Source organism: Bipolaris zeicola (genome assembly GCF_000523435.1).
Source record: "Bipolaris zeicola 26-R-13 unplaced genomic scaffold scaffold_120, whole genome shotgun sequence".
NCBI lineage: Eukaryota > Fungi > Ascomycota > Dothideomycetes > Pleosporales > Pleosporaceae > Bipolaris > Bipolaris zeicola.
The window spans coordinates 1-18,556 of NW_006912169.1; the positions used below are offsets into that span (position 1 = coordinate 1).

The following is an 18,556-nucleotide window of genomic DNA, read 5'->3' on the forward strand; positions in this document are numbered from 1 at the left end:
GACTTTTTAGATATATTTGTCTTATAGGGCGTAGTAGCGCTCCAGGGCATAGAGGCGTAGTGCCGAATCTTCTCCCTGTCGTCCGATAGAGCTGTTGAGATAGATGTAGTAATACGCTCTAGCTGTTTCCCTTGATTGCTAGTAATAGCATCCATAAGGGTATAGAAAGGCTCAAAATCCAACCCTTATACAACCCACGAAGCTGAAATTCAGTATGTGAGTACGATTGTGGGTACCAATAGAGATAAGTATGCGTGCGGTCAGCACTAGTATCAGTTCCGACACTTGATATTCCTTCCATCATGATCATATTCGCGAGACCCCAGAGTAGTAGCCTATGTCTGCCGCAGGGAGCACCTTGCCCATCATCATTCACGTCCGGCAAAATGCATCCAATGATTCAAGGTATGTAAAGATACGGAATCGGTGGAATAGAGCTATAAGCCTATGCTCAAAGGGACACGCCTATAAATCATGACAGTAGCCTCTACACATTCGACGACTAGCTTTCATTCAACCATCGGCATCCTCCAGAAAAACCCCCTCGTCAAATTATCGCTGCCGAGATCATGAAGTATCTCGCTACGATCATAGGTCTTGCCTTGGCATTCGCGCCAGGGACAATGGCACAAAGCAATGCGTGCTGCTTATCGACTCCATGGGACGGCTCGAGTAAGGCGTATTGCAGCGAAAAAGGCACACATGTAGCTTGCGTAAGACGATGATATCTGAGATACCCGCCAAGGACGCGATTACTGACGTCGATATGCAGTGCTCAACGAAACTCTTTCACAACTGCGATAATTGAGGCACTTTCAGAACAGCATGGCCCTCCGGACATTGGGGATTCCCGGACCCGAGGTATCCCTGTACAGGCGGTGGACAGGCTCGCTGCATAGGGACGCTGGAATGATTGAGTTTGTGATTGGAAAGGGTCGTTGGTGAGCTGAACGTGCATCATTGTTAATTGGGGAGGGTTGGATGCAGATGAGCTTAGCAGGTGCTCATGCTGGGGTGTGGTAATCATATGAGCAGGTGCAGTAGAGACGGACGCGGCTCCATTAGGGAGCTCTGCCAATGACGCCACGCCTCCGCTTCTCACAGTCAAATAGTCGACAAGGCACATTTCCTGATGACCTATTACATGTTCGCTGATACCAGCGTGGGTAAGAAGCGCACCCTAGTCTCCTCCAACTTTGCAAGCAAAGTTCTATCATCACCTTGGTTCATTAGCAATCTTTCCTGCAACTAGTGTATTAAAGTTATGCCAAACGACTAGACGAATAAAAACCTCAATCTAAATAGTGCTTCTTAATCCGTATAACGGAAGTGACAATTGCGGTGTCACGTGACATTGCGAAGATTTGCATCCTAGTAAGAACCTAGCCCGCATACTAGTGTAACGCGTTATCTTCTACGTTTTCCATATTTCTTCTCTATGATAGCTAAAAAGCTTGAGTCGAAATAGCAGTAGTCTCAATGACAAAAAATGCATTGCTTTTGATCGTGGTGCAGAAACCTCATGACACATCAACGCATCGTAATACATCTTTGCATCGCCACGACAAACGTCTTTTTTTTGGAAGAAGTCATGTATACATTGAAGAGCGAGTCGTCCATACCCAATTTGTTTCCTAGCTTTCGGTTTTATCCAGCCGGTGGGAGGAAAAGAAGCTTCGCAGCCACAGCGCACCCCACTCATACTCGTCTCCATCTCCAGGTGGCGGATATCCGCATGTCGCTCGAAAGGACGCACTCACAAGGGAGAGAGGTATTGCTGTAGTACTGACATGTGGAGAAAGATCGAAGAACGATCGTTAGTCAGTCACGTGTCACTGGGGCTCGTAATCTGGGCTGACGCATTCTGTATTTAGAGTTTGCAGGGGGCGCCTTGTAAGCTGCGAGGCTTACGTACCATTCATATTCAGACGTCCAACGTCGCTTTTCTTGAATGAGCGCATTTGAAAGTCTAGTAATACAGATATGGCAAGACTTTGCCTTGCCATTAATGCGTTACAGGGCCTCATGCAGGGCTTTCTAGCACGTAGATATCTTACCACAACTGCTGTGTTACGATGCGACGCATGCATGTGATTGGATGCAGACTTGATAACATGTACTCTTTCATTCAATCAATTCATTCCTTAATATATACACAAAAAAATGGTTTATATACAATCCAAGCAGCGGAAGCGCTTTAAGCCTCCCATCGCTTCTCGGTCGCCTTCTTTGTCGAGAAAGTCGAGCCAATCTCGCCCCACTTGATCTTGCTGAAAGTCACAGTCGGGTTCTTAACCTTCTTGACAATCTCAGCTGGAAAGCCCTCGGTGGCGTTGCATGGGCCCGAGGCACCGCTGTCGAGCCACTGCATGGCGCCGCCCTCGTCCCACCAGATGCTCATGGCGAGCACCATGCCGCGGGACATGGCATCACCCATGACCTTGTGGCCTCCGAGCTGGTTGTACATTTCCGCGCCGCCCTGTGCAGAGCAGTATGCCTGGTCCATGGTGATGTTCTTGACGGCGTTGTCCATGACGACGCCATCTTGGATGTATTTGCGCACGATGGCTTGAAGCACGCCGTTCTTAGCAGGGAACTGCGTAACAACAGTGAAGGGGCGGTTCGTGTCGACCTTGAGGCCTAGGCCATAGTAGGTCTTGTCGCCGCGGGTCTTGTACGGGTTATCGACGCAGCCGTTCTTATCGCAGAGACCTGTCTTGCCGCACTCGTCGCCGGTGCAGGCAAAGATGCTTGGCTTGCCGCATGTGTGCGGTGCGATCGAGGTGGAGCGGCTGTTGGCCTCCCAGATGTCCATTTCATTGCAGCAGACACCTTGCTTTGCGACGTTTCCCTGTGGAGCGTTAGCATGATTGATGAGAAATACAGGTATTTGCATCATTGATGGTCTTGTGGGGTCGAAAACCCTAGGTGGTCGGACGGGGAAGAGGCTGTACTTACTTCGCCGTTGATCCATGGGGTCACGAAGCACTGCGCGTCACAGTAGCCCGTACCGTAGGCAGCACCCTTGGGGTTGAGCTTAGAGCGACCGCCGTCGGCCCTCATCTCGCTAAGGTAAAGGGCACCGTTCATGCCACAGGGCAACTTGGACATGTCAACGTCAAAGGTAAGCTCGTTACCAGTGAGCTGGAGCATCTCGTAGTTCTTCTCGTCTTTAGATAGGAGGTAGACCCTAGGGCTGACAAAGTTGCCAGCAGGGTTGTACATGTCCATGCGGAGGTCGGCGCCCTTGGTGAAGACGCCTACAGTCGAATAGTCGGAGATGCCCTCGATAATGCAGTTCTTGGCGCAAGCCTCCTTTGTAGGGCACGCTGTGGGGTCGGGGCCGTCACCCCAGGATCCACAGCCCAGGGTGGAGTTGTTCTTCTGGTGGATGGGGTGGGCGGCGGAGTCTGTGACAATGGCAGTGTTCTGCGCCTTGCATCCTCCACGCTTGGTGCACTTCCATGTGGTGAGCTTGGGGTGCACTTCAGGAGTGGTTCCTGGGGTTTGGGCCACTGTGAAACCCAAAAGGGCTGCTGCGAGAAGTGCATAACGTGCCATTGTGGGCTAATTGAGGAGGAGTTGATGCTGTTGAAGGAGTGGTGGGTGGCAGACTGTTCAGTTGGAAGTTCTACTCTACTTATACTGTACTTGTGGACAAAGACCCGGCACGGAATTGCTTCCTGTGATGGGCTGTACCCTTCTCATCTAAACTAGCCAATGCCTCGATTGGCTCAACGCCTTATCTAGATTGGCCTCGTGATGTCCATCATTTCGAAGTATCGTCCTTAAGGCATAGAGGCTCTTGGTGGCGCTCAGAGAAGAATCATGGAAGCTATTCCAATCTATTCTGCCAGCTTTTACTTGGTGGAATATATTACTTAAATTTGGTTGTGGGGCCCCGCAGGACAGTGACTATACCGATACGGTACGTTTACCCGGTTTGGTATCCTATGGTGGCGCTTGGCCGAAAGAGGACATAGTTCATGCTGCACCCCTGAGAGAGGCTCAAATGCGCTTGGATACTCTAGGCTGGTGAACAGCCTACTGGAATAAGGGGCTTTCAATGTCGATTTGGTGAGGCTCTGTTGGAGAGTGTGGTGCAACGATGAACAGCGACTGATAGAGGCACCGGTAGAACATGACAGCCACACAGGACGCCACCACCGACGACTAGACAAAGACCGATTAGTTTCCGTCTTCTGCAACGCGGAGTAGCGAGTAAGGGCCTTGGCTCCGGCTCCTGGGGCTTAATTTCCGTGTTCTCTGGCGTCCGATGCACGCTCAAGATCAGGCCCAGAGACCGCATCAACGGCCCGTCATTGCAGGCCAAGGCTGCGGTCTTCGTCCAGTTTCAGTCTAAGCGAGGCAAAACGCATACTTTGCAGGAAACCGACCAGACACCTAGAGGATCCTCTCCGAAGTTTAGCCGGCTTAGTCGTTCACAATCCTGTAGTACAGAGTTACAGCGGGCGTTGCGGTCACACTTAGGTACACCTATTGCTGGGTGACGTTGATGTCGTGTGTCGTGTCAGAAGATGCGACGATGCGCGCATCCATGGCTTGTGATAGTGGAGCACCAGCAGAGTCCAAAGCAGGTACATAGTAGTAGTAATGTCCACGTGAGCAAAGCAGGGTCCCGCTGCAAAACTGACTAGTAGGCGAGTTCCGGCGAGGCGCGTAAACCACATGTCCGCGCCTGCGCCTGTCGAGCAATGTGATGTGCTGTGGTGTGTATCGTTTCATTCAAACTATCAACCATCAGGCATTACCTGCAGGGGCATCGGCCCTCAATACATGCATGTCCTCGTCACCATTGTGACTTTTGTATCCTGTACCACTCCTAACACACTTCCTCGAGCCATTGCATCGGCTACTTAGTGCGTGACAGATCCTTCCCTTTTACTTTGTTAGCATATGCAATTCGATTTGCATTTTATCTAGGGGTAAACTTACACTCGGCCTGGAGGTCGCAGAAGGAATGTTTTGCGCGGAGGCTGTAGGAGGAGGCTTGGGCGCGGAGACTGCGGGAGGACGGTGTCGAGCGTAGGTCGGGTCGACCATCGACCATGGCCTCAGATGAGGCGGTTTATACTACAAAAATAGTTAGCAAGCTGCATGTGTTTGCTTTTGCTAAAGGATGCTACCTTCTTAGTACTAGGCAACGGCTCTTTGACGGGCTGGATCTGGACATGGCTCGCGCGATTGGCAGCAGCATCCTCATCACCACTGTCCATGTCGACGTCGTCTTCCTTGATTTCCATCTCCTGAATCATCGCCTGGGTGTCTGCAACCTGGTCGTCATTCACATGCACGATGCTTTCGTCATCGTCCTCTAGGCCGTCGTCCTCTTCTTCCTCGTCCCCTAGTGCTTCCGCTAGCTGATCAAGCGACATGCGGATCTCAGTCATCAACTCATCCAGATCGCCGTCTTGACCTCCGGGATACCAACGTCGAATCGATTTCCATAATGCCTCAGCTTCTCACCAACAGTCACTCGCGTCGTACCAGTCCTCAAGTGCTGAGGTTAGCAGCAAAAGCGTCTTGATCCGATGGTAACGAGGGATGGCAGGGTCTTCGAGCAGCTCACGAGCTTTTGCGACACACTCATCCAGGCGATTGTCGTCATGCAGCACTTTGGCATTGTTGAAATCTTCGCTGAATCGAAGATGATGCTGGGGTCTTTCCTAGCAGAGGATGATCCAAGACGTTACCAGGAGCGCTATGGCCCTTATAACAATCAGCGAATCTGGCTCAGACCCCGTCGACAGCGCCCTAAGCTCGCCATGGAGCTCAGTCAGGCAGTCACGGACAACCTAGAGGGCGACATACTTTCCTTCCTCCGCCTAACTACCGAGGTTGATGATAAAGCTTGTCTTGCTTTCATCATGGAGGCGTCGTTGCGAGCACTCGCGCAAGGACAGAACCTACTCAATACGATATTTGCGGCATTCTTGACAGCCCAGTGCATTGAAAGTGGCCAGCTTACTAAACGAGACATACTTGACAACTACTGCACTTGCCCGGACACATTTACACGTGCCAATACGGATCACTATTGTATGTCGTGTTTCACCATCTGTCCATGTTCGCAGATGGGCGAACGTATCACAGATGATGGTAATCTTCTTGTATGCCAACAATGTCTTGAGCTCTCCAAATTGCAGCAAGTGCATCAACCGTACGATGTCCTGAAGCTCATTGGTAACCGTGTTGAAGCGCAACATCGGTATGAAGTCAAGGCCGGCGCGAAGCCTGCTTGGGATATAGCTGAGATGTCCAAAATGCTGTCGACAAGATATAGTCCCTTACCAAACGAGTGGATTGACGGTTACTCTGGCACTACCATGTCTCTCAAGGCGACCATCTATCACCCAGAGTCGAATATGTACCGAAGCAAATCGTCACACCATCCATACATCCTATCAGTCGAGAAGCCACACAATATGTGCTTGGATGCGAAGGGCAAGATTGCATTGCATTATTATGACAATGATATTCTCACAAAGGACTGCATCAACCGCGTGAAGGGGGTGTTTGGTCCCTCTTTGCTTCCACTGCTAAAAATGTCGCTACGACTTAAGAAGGCAGTTGAAGACCAACCACCCTGCCGAGGCTATCATCAGGCTATTGAGAGCGATTAGAATGTTCTTGAACGGGTATGTCATTCCCTCATGAGTTTGTCGCACCATCTTGCTCACCAAGACAGGCATTTCATCTTCAAAGGATAATTGCATCCAACGTTTCTCCGACTAAAGGTCAGCGAGTTAAGTCAAGGATGACTCCCGGTTTGGTCAGAAGCATAATGGAGAGAGCAAGAGCGGAATATGGGATGTGAGACTCTTACCTGATAACCGTTCCGGAAGGTTCCTCTTCTCTTTCAGGAGCTATCCAATACCGGACACTGACTCACCGTGGACTGACAACGAGTGGAATATCATACTCGATGACATTCGTCAAATCGAGAATGACAGAGGCTCAGGGAGCATGAATCAACATAAGCTTATGTTGCCGCGCATGGGCAAGGATGGGATTCCCTGGCCATGGCCAGAAATCACTTGTCCCAAAGATGTTGACAGGTTTCTTGTATACCAGGAATTTCATGGACGCCTTAGGACAATGACGGAGATGTGCAACAAGCACCACACAACGGACGATTCACCAGCAACGTTATTCCTTGAGTACATTGTGCAGTGGTTCGAAACTGGTGGCAAGTGCCATTTCTTTGGGTTTTCCATGACAGCTTTCCGCGGACACCCAACCAACTTCTCCTTTGGTCGTGGTTTGGTACAACACATGAAAGATGCCACTTCGCGCAACATCCAAGCCGGAGAGCCTATGCAAACAGGCTTCATGAGCCTGCTGCCGAAAAACATGGCCACTGAGTGTGATGTCTCGCGGCGCACAGTCATCTTTGAGTCTTGGAGGGCCAACATCTTGCGACACCACTACCCTTCCAGTCCCGCCTTCACGAAGATACTGGAGGATGCTTTCCTGGATCTACAAGACGAGAACGACTGGTACGGGCCAATGGGTAAGCTGGACGACTATGCGTACGTCCCAATGCCCATGAGTTACAGGAGGAGGACCCGGTGGTTTGATGCCTTCAAATCTGGCGAGGACGAGGTTGAAGACTGGAGTGACGAGGACTTCGATGACGGGGTTGGCTCTAATGGGTATGAGGAGGACGATGAAGAGATTAACGTTCTCGCGGAGCATGAGGCCGAAGTCCAGGCCGTTCAGAACTCTGGAGACTTGGAGGAAGAACCTGAAGGCCAACAGCCACGAGAGACGATCCTGGAGACTCGGGATGAGATCAATTCCCAGTACTCGGAGGATTGAGAGACGGCGATGCAGAAGAGCGCTGCTGCTGATTCTTCCTCTCAGGAATCTGGAATAGTCTTCACACAGCAGCGGAACAAGAAGTATTCACAGTTGCAGAACAAGGAGAAGTATGCACAGGGGGTGATGTCAGGGAAATGGGAAGTCTACTCGGACATTTTCAGAACGAGACGTGAAATCCTTGGGGGCAAAGGAGAATTGCACCTGCAGGAGATGTGGGACTCATTAGTCGTGATGGATCAAGCCGGCTTTGATGAGGCTGAACGGATGTTTTGGCGCCTGTTGCCGGATGTGTTCTAGCTCGATGGTTAGGTACTGATGGTGAGGTTTTGATGGTCCAAGAGGAGATGGCGATAAAGATGTGTACGAATATAATCATGGAAATGGTAGAATGAAGCTTGGCTCGTCAAGTAGCATCAAAAAAAAGCGATTAATGATCAATCTCATTTCCCACCACAAGTTTACAACATAGAGATCACTGGCAATGGTACTCAAGAAGCTATACACGCGGTACCCCATGATAAGACACTTCACGATATCCCTTACTCAGGCTTGGGATCAATCAAAGATATGAAAGTAAGCTAAGTAAAAACCACTGATATGGCAATCTCTTGGTGGCGAGAGAGTTGGCGATCTGATCGGATAAGTTACGTAGACAGTCACATAGTCTTATTCATAACATCACGTGACTTGTCCCATCAGATCGTCGACTTTCTCACAACTACAGTAGGTTTACGCCTTGTAGGCTGCAAATCATACAATATTTTAATCAACTTAATTAATCTAGACCTCTGTAAATTTCATTGATTGATACTCTAGCTACTGCGGTTTTGCATTGATTGGATGGAACGAATTGATCAAGACTCAATCAAATGAATCAACGGATTGATTTATCCCAAGTCTGGCTGTACTTAGGCACGATCTGGCTTTGATCCATCGAATGGGTACTTGAGTACGCTGATAGTATTCGAGTACTGTGAGAGGTCGGGGTTGAGCTGGGCCTGCAAGGGTAGGGTTATCAGCATTGATTTCCATGTACATATAGAGTAACTTACCAGGTCTATTGGACAAATAGCTTCTTGAGCACCGTAACGGGTAATTTCTGCTTTGCCATCTTTTGTCTTGATTAAGACTTGTTGGGTACTTGCTTGGGAAGGATTTCTGGCCAAATAGTTGAACGGTTCGATAGTTATCGCAGAATGAGCCGTGGAGAACACAGTATTCGGTAGGTCCATAGTCGTTGGTGCGTGATGCATTCCTAAGTTTATCCAGAGTGTACTGTTATGATGTTAGAATATGGTGGTGTGGAAGAAATAGGGTGGTGTAGAAAAAGAAAATGAGAACTCACATGTCTTCCTGCACGAGGGACTCCCCGTTAAAGTACTTGTTGAAGTCCACCTGAGGATCATCAGGCGTAAGCGAGTTATATGCGCCGACTGCATAAATTTCGTTGTCCTTCTGTCTGGTAACGTAGAGGTGGTGGGTGGTGTGGTGCGCCGCGTTTTGGGTGACATCCGAATCCTCGACCGTAAGATAGGCAACACCGGCCGCTGATACGATTAGTAAGTGATATGACTTATTTCAGAGTGTTTTAGCGCACCTGGGACGATCCTGTAACCAGGAAATTCACCGAATTCATTCGGCGCGTCCTTGTTGACAACGGCGTATATTGTGCCACCGTTAGGCGACCAGTTGATTTTTCCATCATCTTCATTTTCAATGAAGCTTTTCGCAATTTTCATAGTCTTGTGCGTTCGGTTTGACCATTTGTACCTTTGCAAAAGTTAGTACAACTCGTTTGATGCTAAGTTTGTGAGGGGATTTATCATACGTCTCGGTGGTCGGCACGATAGCAGCCTTCATTAGTGAATTAGCTTCTCCCAAGATGTCGAAGTCAGCCTTAAATGTAATGACGTGGTCATGCAGGGATCCGGAGAGGCTATCATGAATCTTGAAACCATAGTCTTCGTTTTGGGCGTAGAATGCCGACGAGATATATCCCGAGGCCCGAACCCCGACTTCAATCGACCCATCAAGGGAGAATTGATACGTGGTCATGTAGTCGTAGTTGCCAATGGTGTAGACAGCGCGAACGTTGAACGCAATGTTCTTAGTAACAGTTGTATAACCAGCCCAGGAGTGACGCTGGATAGGAAATCCTTTGTCAATCTCGAACATGCCTTATTTCATTAGTTTTGTGATTCTCATTGCAGGCTTTGGAGCAGATCTCACATAGGGCGTCATTTTGCGTGTATGTAGTCTCTCCGGTAGTTTGAGACACATTAAGGTAATGGGAATAAGCTGGGCAATCGTAGCCTTGAGCAGTTTAGGTCAGCATTATGTTCAATGACTCATCAACAGTTTTGGTGTTCACCTTTGACAAGGGAGATCATTGGGGGTCCAAAGCCGCTCATACTGTCGAAGTAACTGAGATAAACCGGTTAGCAAAAGTACGTGCATCCCTAGAAACTTTGAAGCCATACCATGTGCCTGATTGTACTGGGTCGATTCCACTATTAATCAAGTCAACACGTTAGCATGTTGTGAAAGCATGTATTGCCGGTTCCTTGCTTACGCGTAGTGTGCGATGGCCTCGTCCATTCCGAGCTAGATATTGGTTAGCTGCATTATCAAAGAAGCAATGTCAAAGCCTAGCTTACCTCGTATAGAATTCTCTTGCCCTTGTAACGGACATCGTAGAGACGCAAGCCGTTGTCGCGGGTGAGGCTAACGTAGAATGAAAAATCCACTGAAAAATCGTCAGATATATTTCGGGTTTTCATTGCGAGACTCAGATATAAACTTACTCCAGGTCACGTAGTTCTCTTCCTCATCAACAGTAAATCTTTCCTTGCCTGCTTGGACTGATGCAGGTGGTGGGAGGTTATCAAAAGGCAAGGGGTCTCCAACTGTTCGCGTATGAGCCCAAGGCTCGTCCACGTTCATTCCCAAAGCCTTGAAGTTTGGTTGATCAATAACCTTGCGGAAGTCATCCAGAGTTGGGTAGAATTCGTTGTTGTAGACCCAGCCAGTCACCTTCCACTTGCTAGGATCGCGGCCGGTGATATCTGTTCTCATGTAGAGGCCTAGCGGCAGAAGGGAGATTGTGTCGTAGATGCTTGTGACTGGCGCATTGAATCCTTGCCACATGATTACCTTGCCTTCAGAAGCCGTAATCGGAGCAGCGAAAACCAAGGGTACTTGGAGGCCGTCATCAACCGTCTTTACATGCTCATGTTAGCCAATTAGATACACAGTCGAGAGATTGCATCAAACTTACAAGGTTCCAAAGCTTCTTTGTTACGTCTTCCGCGTCCTTCATATTCTGCAGGTTAAATATAGCATAATCATCCGTGTCCGGGTTTACAACTGAGATCTTCGGATCCTTTCTAGTGTTGGCAAAAGTGAAGGGCAGCACAGCCGACGCGTTGGTGATAGGTAGAGGGCCGACTTTGAACTCCTGAAGATAGGCCTCCTCTGGAGCTCCGAACATTACCGCAGCTAAGGCGTACCTAGTCGGGGTTCCGCTACTGTTGGATAGCAGAGGAAGGATGTCTGTCTTGTTGGGCATCATGAGCTCAACTGACATGCTGGAAATCCGGTCAGTCCTGTTAGATGGATGCGTACGCAGCTGGTTTGTTTCACACTTACACTTTGTTGTCCCGACTGCAATACTGGGTCAGCGATGCCTTTGTTACAAATTTTGGGCAGACCCAACTTACCTTGTAGCATTGTTTGCATTCGTGAGATTGAACCCGACAGCATCACTGTGCAGAAGAGCCAAGACATCTCTAGTCTCTGCCGCCGTCAAGCCACCCCAGAAGTTTTTGTGCGGAGCAACAGAGGGAAGCTGTTCCCCCGAACAAGAACCTTCTGCACGCTGTTCATGAATGCTCCTATCGATCCGTCTTTCCGAGAAAGCATTTCCCGGGACTATGAGTCCTAGGCATGCCGCGAGGATGGTGCTGGAGAGAAGCATCATGAGTAACCGCTGTTTTATCAGAGTAACTCTTCGGCTCGAATGAGACGAAATCAGCGTGGTAGGACAATTGGTTCAGGAGCAGCCTCAGGCCTGTTATATAGACAAACACAACATCGCCAAGTTGGATATCTTCACATACAGACTCGCGCAGTACGTCCGTACCTGAGTTAGTTTGTCGTAAGATCCCCGACGGCGACTATCGTTGAGTTCATCGTATGATTCCCCACGGAGACTATCATCAACCCAGGATGTATAGACAGGGTTCTCTGTTGCATATCCCGCATTTAATGATCCACACATTCACGGTAGTTACTGCTCGATACTCTGAGCTTGGCATTCCCTGTAGTAGTAGCGAGGTCAGAACGGAACAGAACGGAAAAGTCCCGCATTAACACTGGGCTCATCTCCCGTAATAGAAACTTCCAGCCACAGTCAACATGTCTATCGCAATAGTTATCTAAGCTATCTTATAGCCGATAACAGAATAACCTAATGGGCCGTTGTAAGCATACCCACGGCCTTCCCGGCTCCCGTTATCTGGTGGTTCCCCGGATCAAGCAGTGATCGGTCCGATTGCCTTTTGGCCCCTCTCAAACATCCGGTACCATTTCGTAAGAGTAACTCTCACTTAGTCAGGAATGATATAGGACGTGAACCTTAAAGACGAAAACGTGCGCTATGTTATTGTGTAGCGAATGAGCATACTGCAAATTGAAATCTCTATATTCTAGGATTGAAAAGTGGGTAAAGCTACTGGTTCATCCCGCGCAAGTAAGCCAAGTGATAGTGGGACCGAACCATACTGTTACCCTGCAGTAAATAGTACGGACATGATAAGGGCGTACGTGGATACATCCTGTCTCGCCTAGACCATAGCCAATCGATTTTACTGGTGCGTACACATAGCCTGCTTGAAAATGTCCTTAGATTTAAGCCTCCACAATACCTGGGGACTAGTATTCCGCTAAAGTGGGGACTTCTGAAACGAACGCACGGTTGTTGGGATGAGCTACAACAAAGAGACTTTCTTACTCAAAGTTAGGGAAAGGGTACGAAATGCATTTGAGAAGCGTACAGATTGGGTAATTAGCAGGCAGAGGGAATGGGTTCTGCTCGTTCCTACGCGAAGCGTTCAAAATGAGCTTCCAGTCGACCATTGTGTAAATACTTGGTTCCTGGCATTGGAACCATCAAGCCCAAGCCATGATTCATGGCCCGTGCATACTATGCCAAATATCTAGTGATATGAGGGACCTTGTAATAGTATAAGTAGTAAGTGTATCCATCACAAGGCTGAACCAATAGAGGAGAGAAAAGCGTATAACCCCCATTCCGTACCTAAAGGGCTCACCGGATCCTCCGCTACCTTCTACGGCCCGTTCCACTATGTACTAGAACCTCCTACCTCCACCTCCCGAGGTCTTCCCCGTTCACCCTTACCTGTTTTTGCTGAATGTACCGAAGCTAAGCTCATAATCGAAAGCTCAACTCCTAATCGGATTAAACGGCCGTCTGCTATGTTCCGCATTTGCTTCCGCTACATTTTCCAAGCCGCTGAATATTCTCACAGTGTGCACTTCTTTGTCCGAAGAGTAAACCCAACTATTTAGAGTTTGAGACAAGTCCGCACTATCGCCGTTGTGGTCGCCATCGTGGTCACCGTCATGGTCGTAGGTGGTGATGGGGCGGAAAGTCGAGCGCCGACGCCCACGCGTGAAATTCTCAGAGATGCCGCGGACTAGAGTAACACTCACCAGTAGTGGTAGTAGTAACAGGCATTTTCAGCGCAGGGGTTGTCACGCACGAAGACAGTCCAGGGTACGAAGCGACCTCACCAAGCCTTCATCACCAACCGGGGAAGTGAAGCGGATATCCATTTCCCATGGGCAATGAGAATGGATCGATCTGTGTAGCTCCTTTACATCTCAGGCAATCATCGCTATTTGGTTAACTGGTTGAAGTTGTGGGCTCTTTAGATACTCAGATAGTCCTGTTTGATGCACACCATCAACATCACAGTCGTCCTCTCGCGCGCCATGTACTTGACTATCAGATAGCGAGCCTCCAAAGTTTGGCAATACACAGTCCCAGCGTGTAGTCCATGTTCGTAATGCCAAGATCGCTGACATGGGTACTTGGTTCCTACCCACTTGGTCGAGTATCGTTGAGATTTTCCCAAACCTATGTAAAGGCCCCCTTCCTCTAGATTCTTTGAGCCAAGATCACTTTTGGCCGACATGCAGCTTTTGTGGAGCTGTATCCAAGAACTTTTGACGCTAAACAACCATACTTCAAACTTCAACCAATCAGTATTGTTCAGATGACTATCACCGGAGAGGGAAGTTCAGAAGTGTATTTCTGTTTCTGTGTTTGTAACATTCGACACTTATGGTATGATGAGAGCATATACAATACCCACGTCGCGCAAGTGGGACTGAAAACCAGGTACGCCTTGTTCACAGTTCCCTTCGGAGAGGCGGATTACTTTGATAGACACTGAGGTATATGCCGTACCCGGCAAAAAAAATGCTTCATCCTATTTGATAGTTTACCAACCAATAGATGTCATTTGCTTGGAGTGAGTTGTGCCAGGTCGGAGTCAACGGGATTCCTACCAGAAATGAACCTGCCAAGCAACTCGTGGGGCTCGATCCGCCTGGATCCGTGCTGTTGCCTTCAGCCTATACCTGTTTTCATGGTTCCAGGGATTTCTGATAGGCCACAAACGTATGTATACCCGTGTAAAGGGCCCGATGATAACTCTTTACAGCTGATCGATTGACAAAGCAGTAGACCCAGGCCATCAGAGCACAAGCGACACCTTGCACAATTCCGACCGCATCCGAAGGCGTTTTGAAGCAAGTGAAATATGACACATGGATTTCACGCAGTTTTTTTCTGACTGTGTCTGACTAAGTATCATGCGCTTCAATCTTGAGAAGACGGGAACCTGGTAGCTCTTAGCTGGCCCTTGTCCACTTCAAGCTCATGCTGACAAACGAGTCCGTAGTATCTGTATAAGAATGCTAGGTTCATTGCTCATCGTGCATACGCATCGATATTTTGAGGATGTTGTGAGTTCAAGGATGTCTCCGTTTAGGGGAAGAGTCTAGACAACACCTGTAGAGTTCGGGAAACCGAAGTGGAGAGACATTTTGGTCCGCGGACGAGCCACAGTATGCTCCGCAGCGCCGTACAAGGCCTTGACGCTGGCACTTCCGCGAATTCATGATCAATTAAATTGCTTGTTTTGAACTCTGAATAGGTGCCATAGTCTCCCTTGCTCACCAGCAGCCACCCCCTCCGACATTCCCATAATAGCTGGTGCTACCTTTTAAATTGTCTATGTTAGTAGCTTTATCGAGTATTCTGAAGTAACAGTAGTTTTCCGTCCACTACACACCCGAAGGACGTGACAGAGGTCATTTTCATGGATGTGATACTTGCACAAGCATAGTTCGAATGTCCATCCCCTCGCCCTGCACCGCGTTGTGATCTTCACACAGCACAATCCCCAAGCTTAGGGTTGGTCCGAACTTCGGACAGCATGTCGAATTGGTGACTTCGTATGAAATGCGCCAGCTGATTGCACAAATAGTATAATTAACTTAGCGATGCCCAAGGGAGTTGTCAAGAGTAGGTGGTCAGACGCTTATCAGTTTAGGTAAGTAAATAAATATCCTCACTCGAGTCTCGTTCCATATACAGGAAAGATGGTGTATTGATCATTTCTTCCAGTAGACTCTTCTCTAGTGTTTGTGTGCTTGCCTGTACAATTTCTGGCAGACTTAGGCGGGCTCTACGTGATTTGCATGAATGACCTGCTCGAAGAGCTTCCCCTTATTGTACAGAACTTAAGAAGTCAGTGCACGGGTCCATAAGAACGCAGGCGCCATCATCTCCACCAAGATCGATGTTCAAGTAGCAAGAAAAATACGATAATTTAGCATCAACCCTTCTCGACGAATCATTTAACAGATATGAGTTCCTCGCCACCTCGATAAATATCACTGACTACGGTATGTATTGGTGGATGAATCCCACTGAGTGGTAAACCTTTTCAACCTCGGAAGTGAATCAAGAATATCGTGGAAAAAGGTAAAGTACAAATCAGGGGTGATGAAAATGGAACAAATGTAGGTTCCAACTATGCATGTGTGTCAACCCCGGGGCTGGTCTTCTAACTTTCACCAATGGTGTGCTCTATAACCACCCTGAACCTTTGCTGGAGCCCAACTGTCCTGACCACCCAACAAAACCTCTTCTATTCGCTGCATATATCACCCTTTCGATGACCCCGCAGTGTCTGTCGAACTTCCCTAAATATCCTCCCGTTTCCATCAGTCGATAATATATTTCTAGCTGTGTGCAGATCGCTAGTGCTTCTTAGTATCCTTTCATTCTTTTACGCGGTCTTCGTCGTGCAAGAACGTATCTTCCCTTAGAAAACGAACAAGAGGATCTACCTGAGTTAGAGCACCCCTCTGTTCCTTGTGCCGGTTGTGACGGCAATACCGACAGGAAGTGGCGAACTTGAGAGAGCAATCGGTGATCGATCGGCCATGGTAGTGACCGCCGCCCACGCACATGACTCTGACAGCAAGAAACTTTGCGACCGTCCGTAGTCAATTGAGCAGCTAGCGCTATGTTACTTATACGACGTCAAACCTTGACATGGATCATTCCTGATGCAAGTATGCAGATACAATGTGTTGGCATACAAACGTGCGTAGCTGCTGCAACTCGGATCACGAGACCAAAGTAGTGGCGACGCACCGCCTAAAATGCCAACAATGCTACCATGCTGGAGAAAATGGCCATGGCCTACCAGTAGGGCTCAGTGACATGATTCTGCAGGGTTGTGCTGGAGCATCAGTCGATGCTGCTACCTTTTCTCGGTAAGCGTTAAGCGTCATTGCGGGGGCACGGTCTTTTCAATATTAATGCTGTTTCTCCATATATTTCCAAAAATAATCCGGGTACGGCAATGAAAAGGGGGTCAGTACTCGCACGCTAGAGAATGTCTAGCCTATTGTTACCCTAGTATGTCCTATAGCAGAAGCGCATTTGGCCGATCAGTACGGAAGAAGTAGGCAACCCCCTAGGAATGCTCAATGGGGAACCTCGTAATGCGACGTCGCATTACGAAGTGAACGACCATTTTCCATTGTCACGATACTATAGACTCCATTTTCACGAGAGAACGTGCATGAAGATGGATCTTGACAGTGACAACATGCTGTATATAAGTGTGACCTGGTCCCCAGACAAGATGACACCACCAGCATTCATCACTTCTACTACAGTACTCACCTTAATTCTCTAATATCCAAGCCACTCCAAAACTCCTTCTTCACCACCAACATGCAGTTCTCCGCCGTCCTTCTCGCTCTCGCAGCCAGCGCTTCCGCCGCTGTCCTTCCCCGTGATGGTATGGGACAGTGGCACGTCACCATGCAGGTGGGCCCCGCCCCAAAATATGTCTACCTCCACGCCGAATTCACTTCGGATGAGTACCCTGGCGACAACAAGTTGAGGAGCACCTGTGTTGAGGCTCCCGAAGCCGAGCTTCCCGTTGTGCACAGGTGTGACCGCGCCGCTTTCGACTTCAAGTGGGATGGAAAGTGTAAGTTCAGTCTTTCACATCATGCAAAAGCAGAGCTAACATTCAACAGTGCTCAACGTTCAGCAAACTCTTCCCAGCGGTGCTACCCTCTTCGGTTCCGCCCCCTACGACGGCAGCACCAAGTTCGACAGTGTCATCCCCGTCGAGAAGGCCGTCCTCTAAATCAGATGATCACGTCGTTCCTTTGCGATTGGCAGGACGTAATTCGTGTATATATTATCATGTACATAGTTCGTCGCTATAAATACAAGTTCTACGTCCATCACAGCTCTCCAACTCATCTTCCCTACTTTCCTTTGACACCATGTACGAAAAATGTGAATGGGCTTTTGCAATATGTTCCGCCTTGTGTCAGGGAAGCTCAAACACTAAATTCGCTCTCCCATGCTTTTGTTGGTTTAGGACTAACATTTTAAGAAGTGATTCTCAACCCTGGTAGAAGTACGAGAAGTCGATACATATGTTTTCATTTTTGTTGGCGGGAGACGTGGCATGGCATTTCCTACTTAAAAACTATATTTTGATATAACATTTTATTTCGCGAGGTAGTCTGCCCCATCTGTTACTGCTACACTACAGGCCGATTCCGGTCTGCTAATTTAGTACAATTTCCCTTGAGGCTGGGCTGTTACCAGCTAGTGTTGCGAAGCGGCGGCATTACTCTTACGCACGATGAGTTTCTCAGCCGAGCGGGGGTCATATAGTAGGTATGTAAATTTGGAGATAACAGTGAAAGATTTTGGAAATGAAAACAAGTCAAGATGGATATGATATTTGTAAGCTGACATAACCAATGGAATGATGGTTTTGAGATGTTTCCGCTCACTGTCTACATATGATTATGTGCTAAAAGCCTATTAAAAAGTCTCCATAGAAAGAGAAATGCTGAGAAAGCCGCCGTAAGATATTATGTCAAGAACATCGTCTTCTGAGTGCTCGTGTTCGTGGCGGAGTACGGGGACATTGTGTAAATGTTGTGGTACTCTAGGTACTGACAATCCTACAGGCCGCACTCCAAATGCTGCTGCTAGACTACAAACTGCTCTTGGTCGTTATCAAAGACATTAGTAAAAAGTAAAACCCAGGGCTGCTTGTTCCCATATCGG

The 18,556-nt window shown here is 48.4% G+C and overlaps 5 protein-coding genes across 5 annotated transcripts; 2 read left to right on the forward strand and 3 right to left on the reverse strand.

The window, feature by feature from the left end:
• Positions 1-2,197: 2,197 nt before the first annotated feature.
• COCCADRAFT_100893 (glycoside hydrolase family 7 protein) lies at positions 2,198-3,561 on the reverse strand (the record flags this gene model as incomplete). Its single annotated transcript, XM_007715907.1, has 2 exons — positions 2,198-2,851; positions 2,959-3,561. 2 exons carry the CDS (start codon positions 3,559-3,561, stop codon positions 2,198-2,200), a joined length of 1,257 nt encoding a protein of 418 aa, XP_007714097.1.
• Positions 3,562-4,761: 1,200 nt separating this feature from the next.
• Positions 4,762-5,411, reverse strand: COCCADRAFT_27697 (uncharacterized protein; the record flags this gene model as incomplete). Its single annotated transcript, XM_007715901.1, has 3 exons — positions 4,762-4,899; positions 4,957-5,094; positions 5,148-5,411. 3 exons carry the CDS (start codon positions 5,409-5,411, stop codon positions 4,762-4,764), a joined length of 540 nt encoding a protein of 179 aa, XP_007714091.1.
• Positions 5,412-5,786: 375 nt separating this feature from the next.
• Positions 5,787-7,842, forward strand: COCCADRAFT_27698 (uncharacterized protein; the record flags this gene model as incomplete). Its single annotated transcript, XM_007715902.1, has 5 exons — positions 5,787-6,060; positions 6,115-6,131; positions 6,168-6,533; positions 6,592-6,659; positions 6,867-7,842. 5 exons carry the CDS (start codon positions 5,787-5,789, stop codon positions 7,840-7,842), a joined length of 1,701 nt encoding a protein of 566 aa, XP_007714092.1.
• Positions 7,843-8,753: 911 nt separating this feature from the next.
• COCCADRAFT_100853 (uncharacterized protein) lies at positions 8,754-11,824 on the reverse strand (the record flags this gene model as incomplete). The annotated part of the gene is made up of 14 exons (XM_007715908.1): positions 8,754-8,843; positions 8,898-9,120; positions 9,191-9,392; positions 9,443-9,615; positions 9,674-10,022; positions 10,075-10,158; positions 10,217-10,269; positions 10,326-10,355; positions 10,418-10,449; positions 10,503-10,591; positions 10,650-11,064; positions 11,123-11,432; positions 11,494-11,508; positions 11,565-11,824. The coding sequence occupies 14 exons, from the start codon at positions 11,822-11,824 to the stop codon at positions 8,754-8,756; spliced, it is 2,325 nt and encodes a 774-aa protein (XP_007714098.1).
• A 5,364-nt stretch (positions 11,825-17,188) lies between these two features.
• On the forward strand, positions 17,189-17,612 carry COCCADRAFT_27700 (uncharacterized protein; the record flags this gene model as incomplete). Its single annotated transcript, XM_007715903.1, has 2 exons — positions 17,189-17,450; positions 17,500-17,612. 2 exons carry the CDS (start codon positions 17,189-17,191, stop codon positions 17,610-17,612), a joined length of 375 nt encoding a protein of 124 aa, XP_007714093.1.
• Between the last annotated feature and the right edge of the window lie 944 nt (positions 17,613-18,556).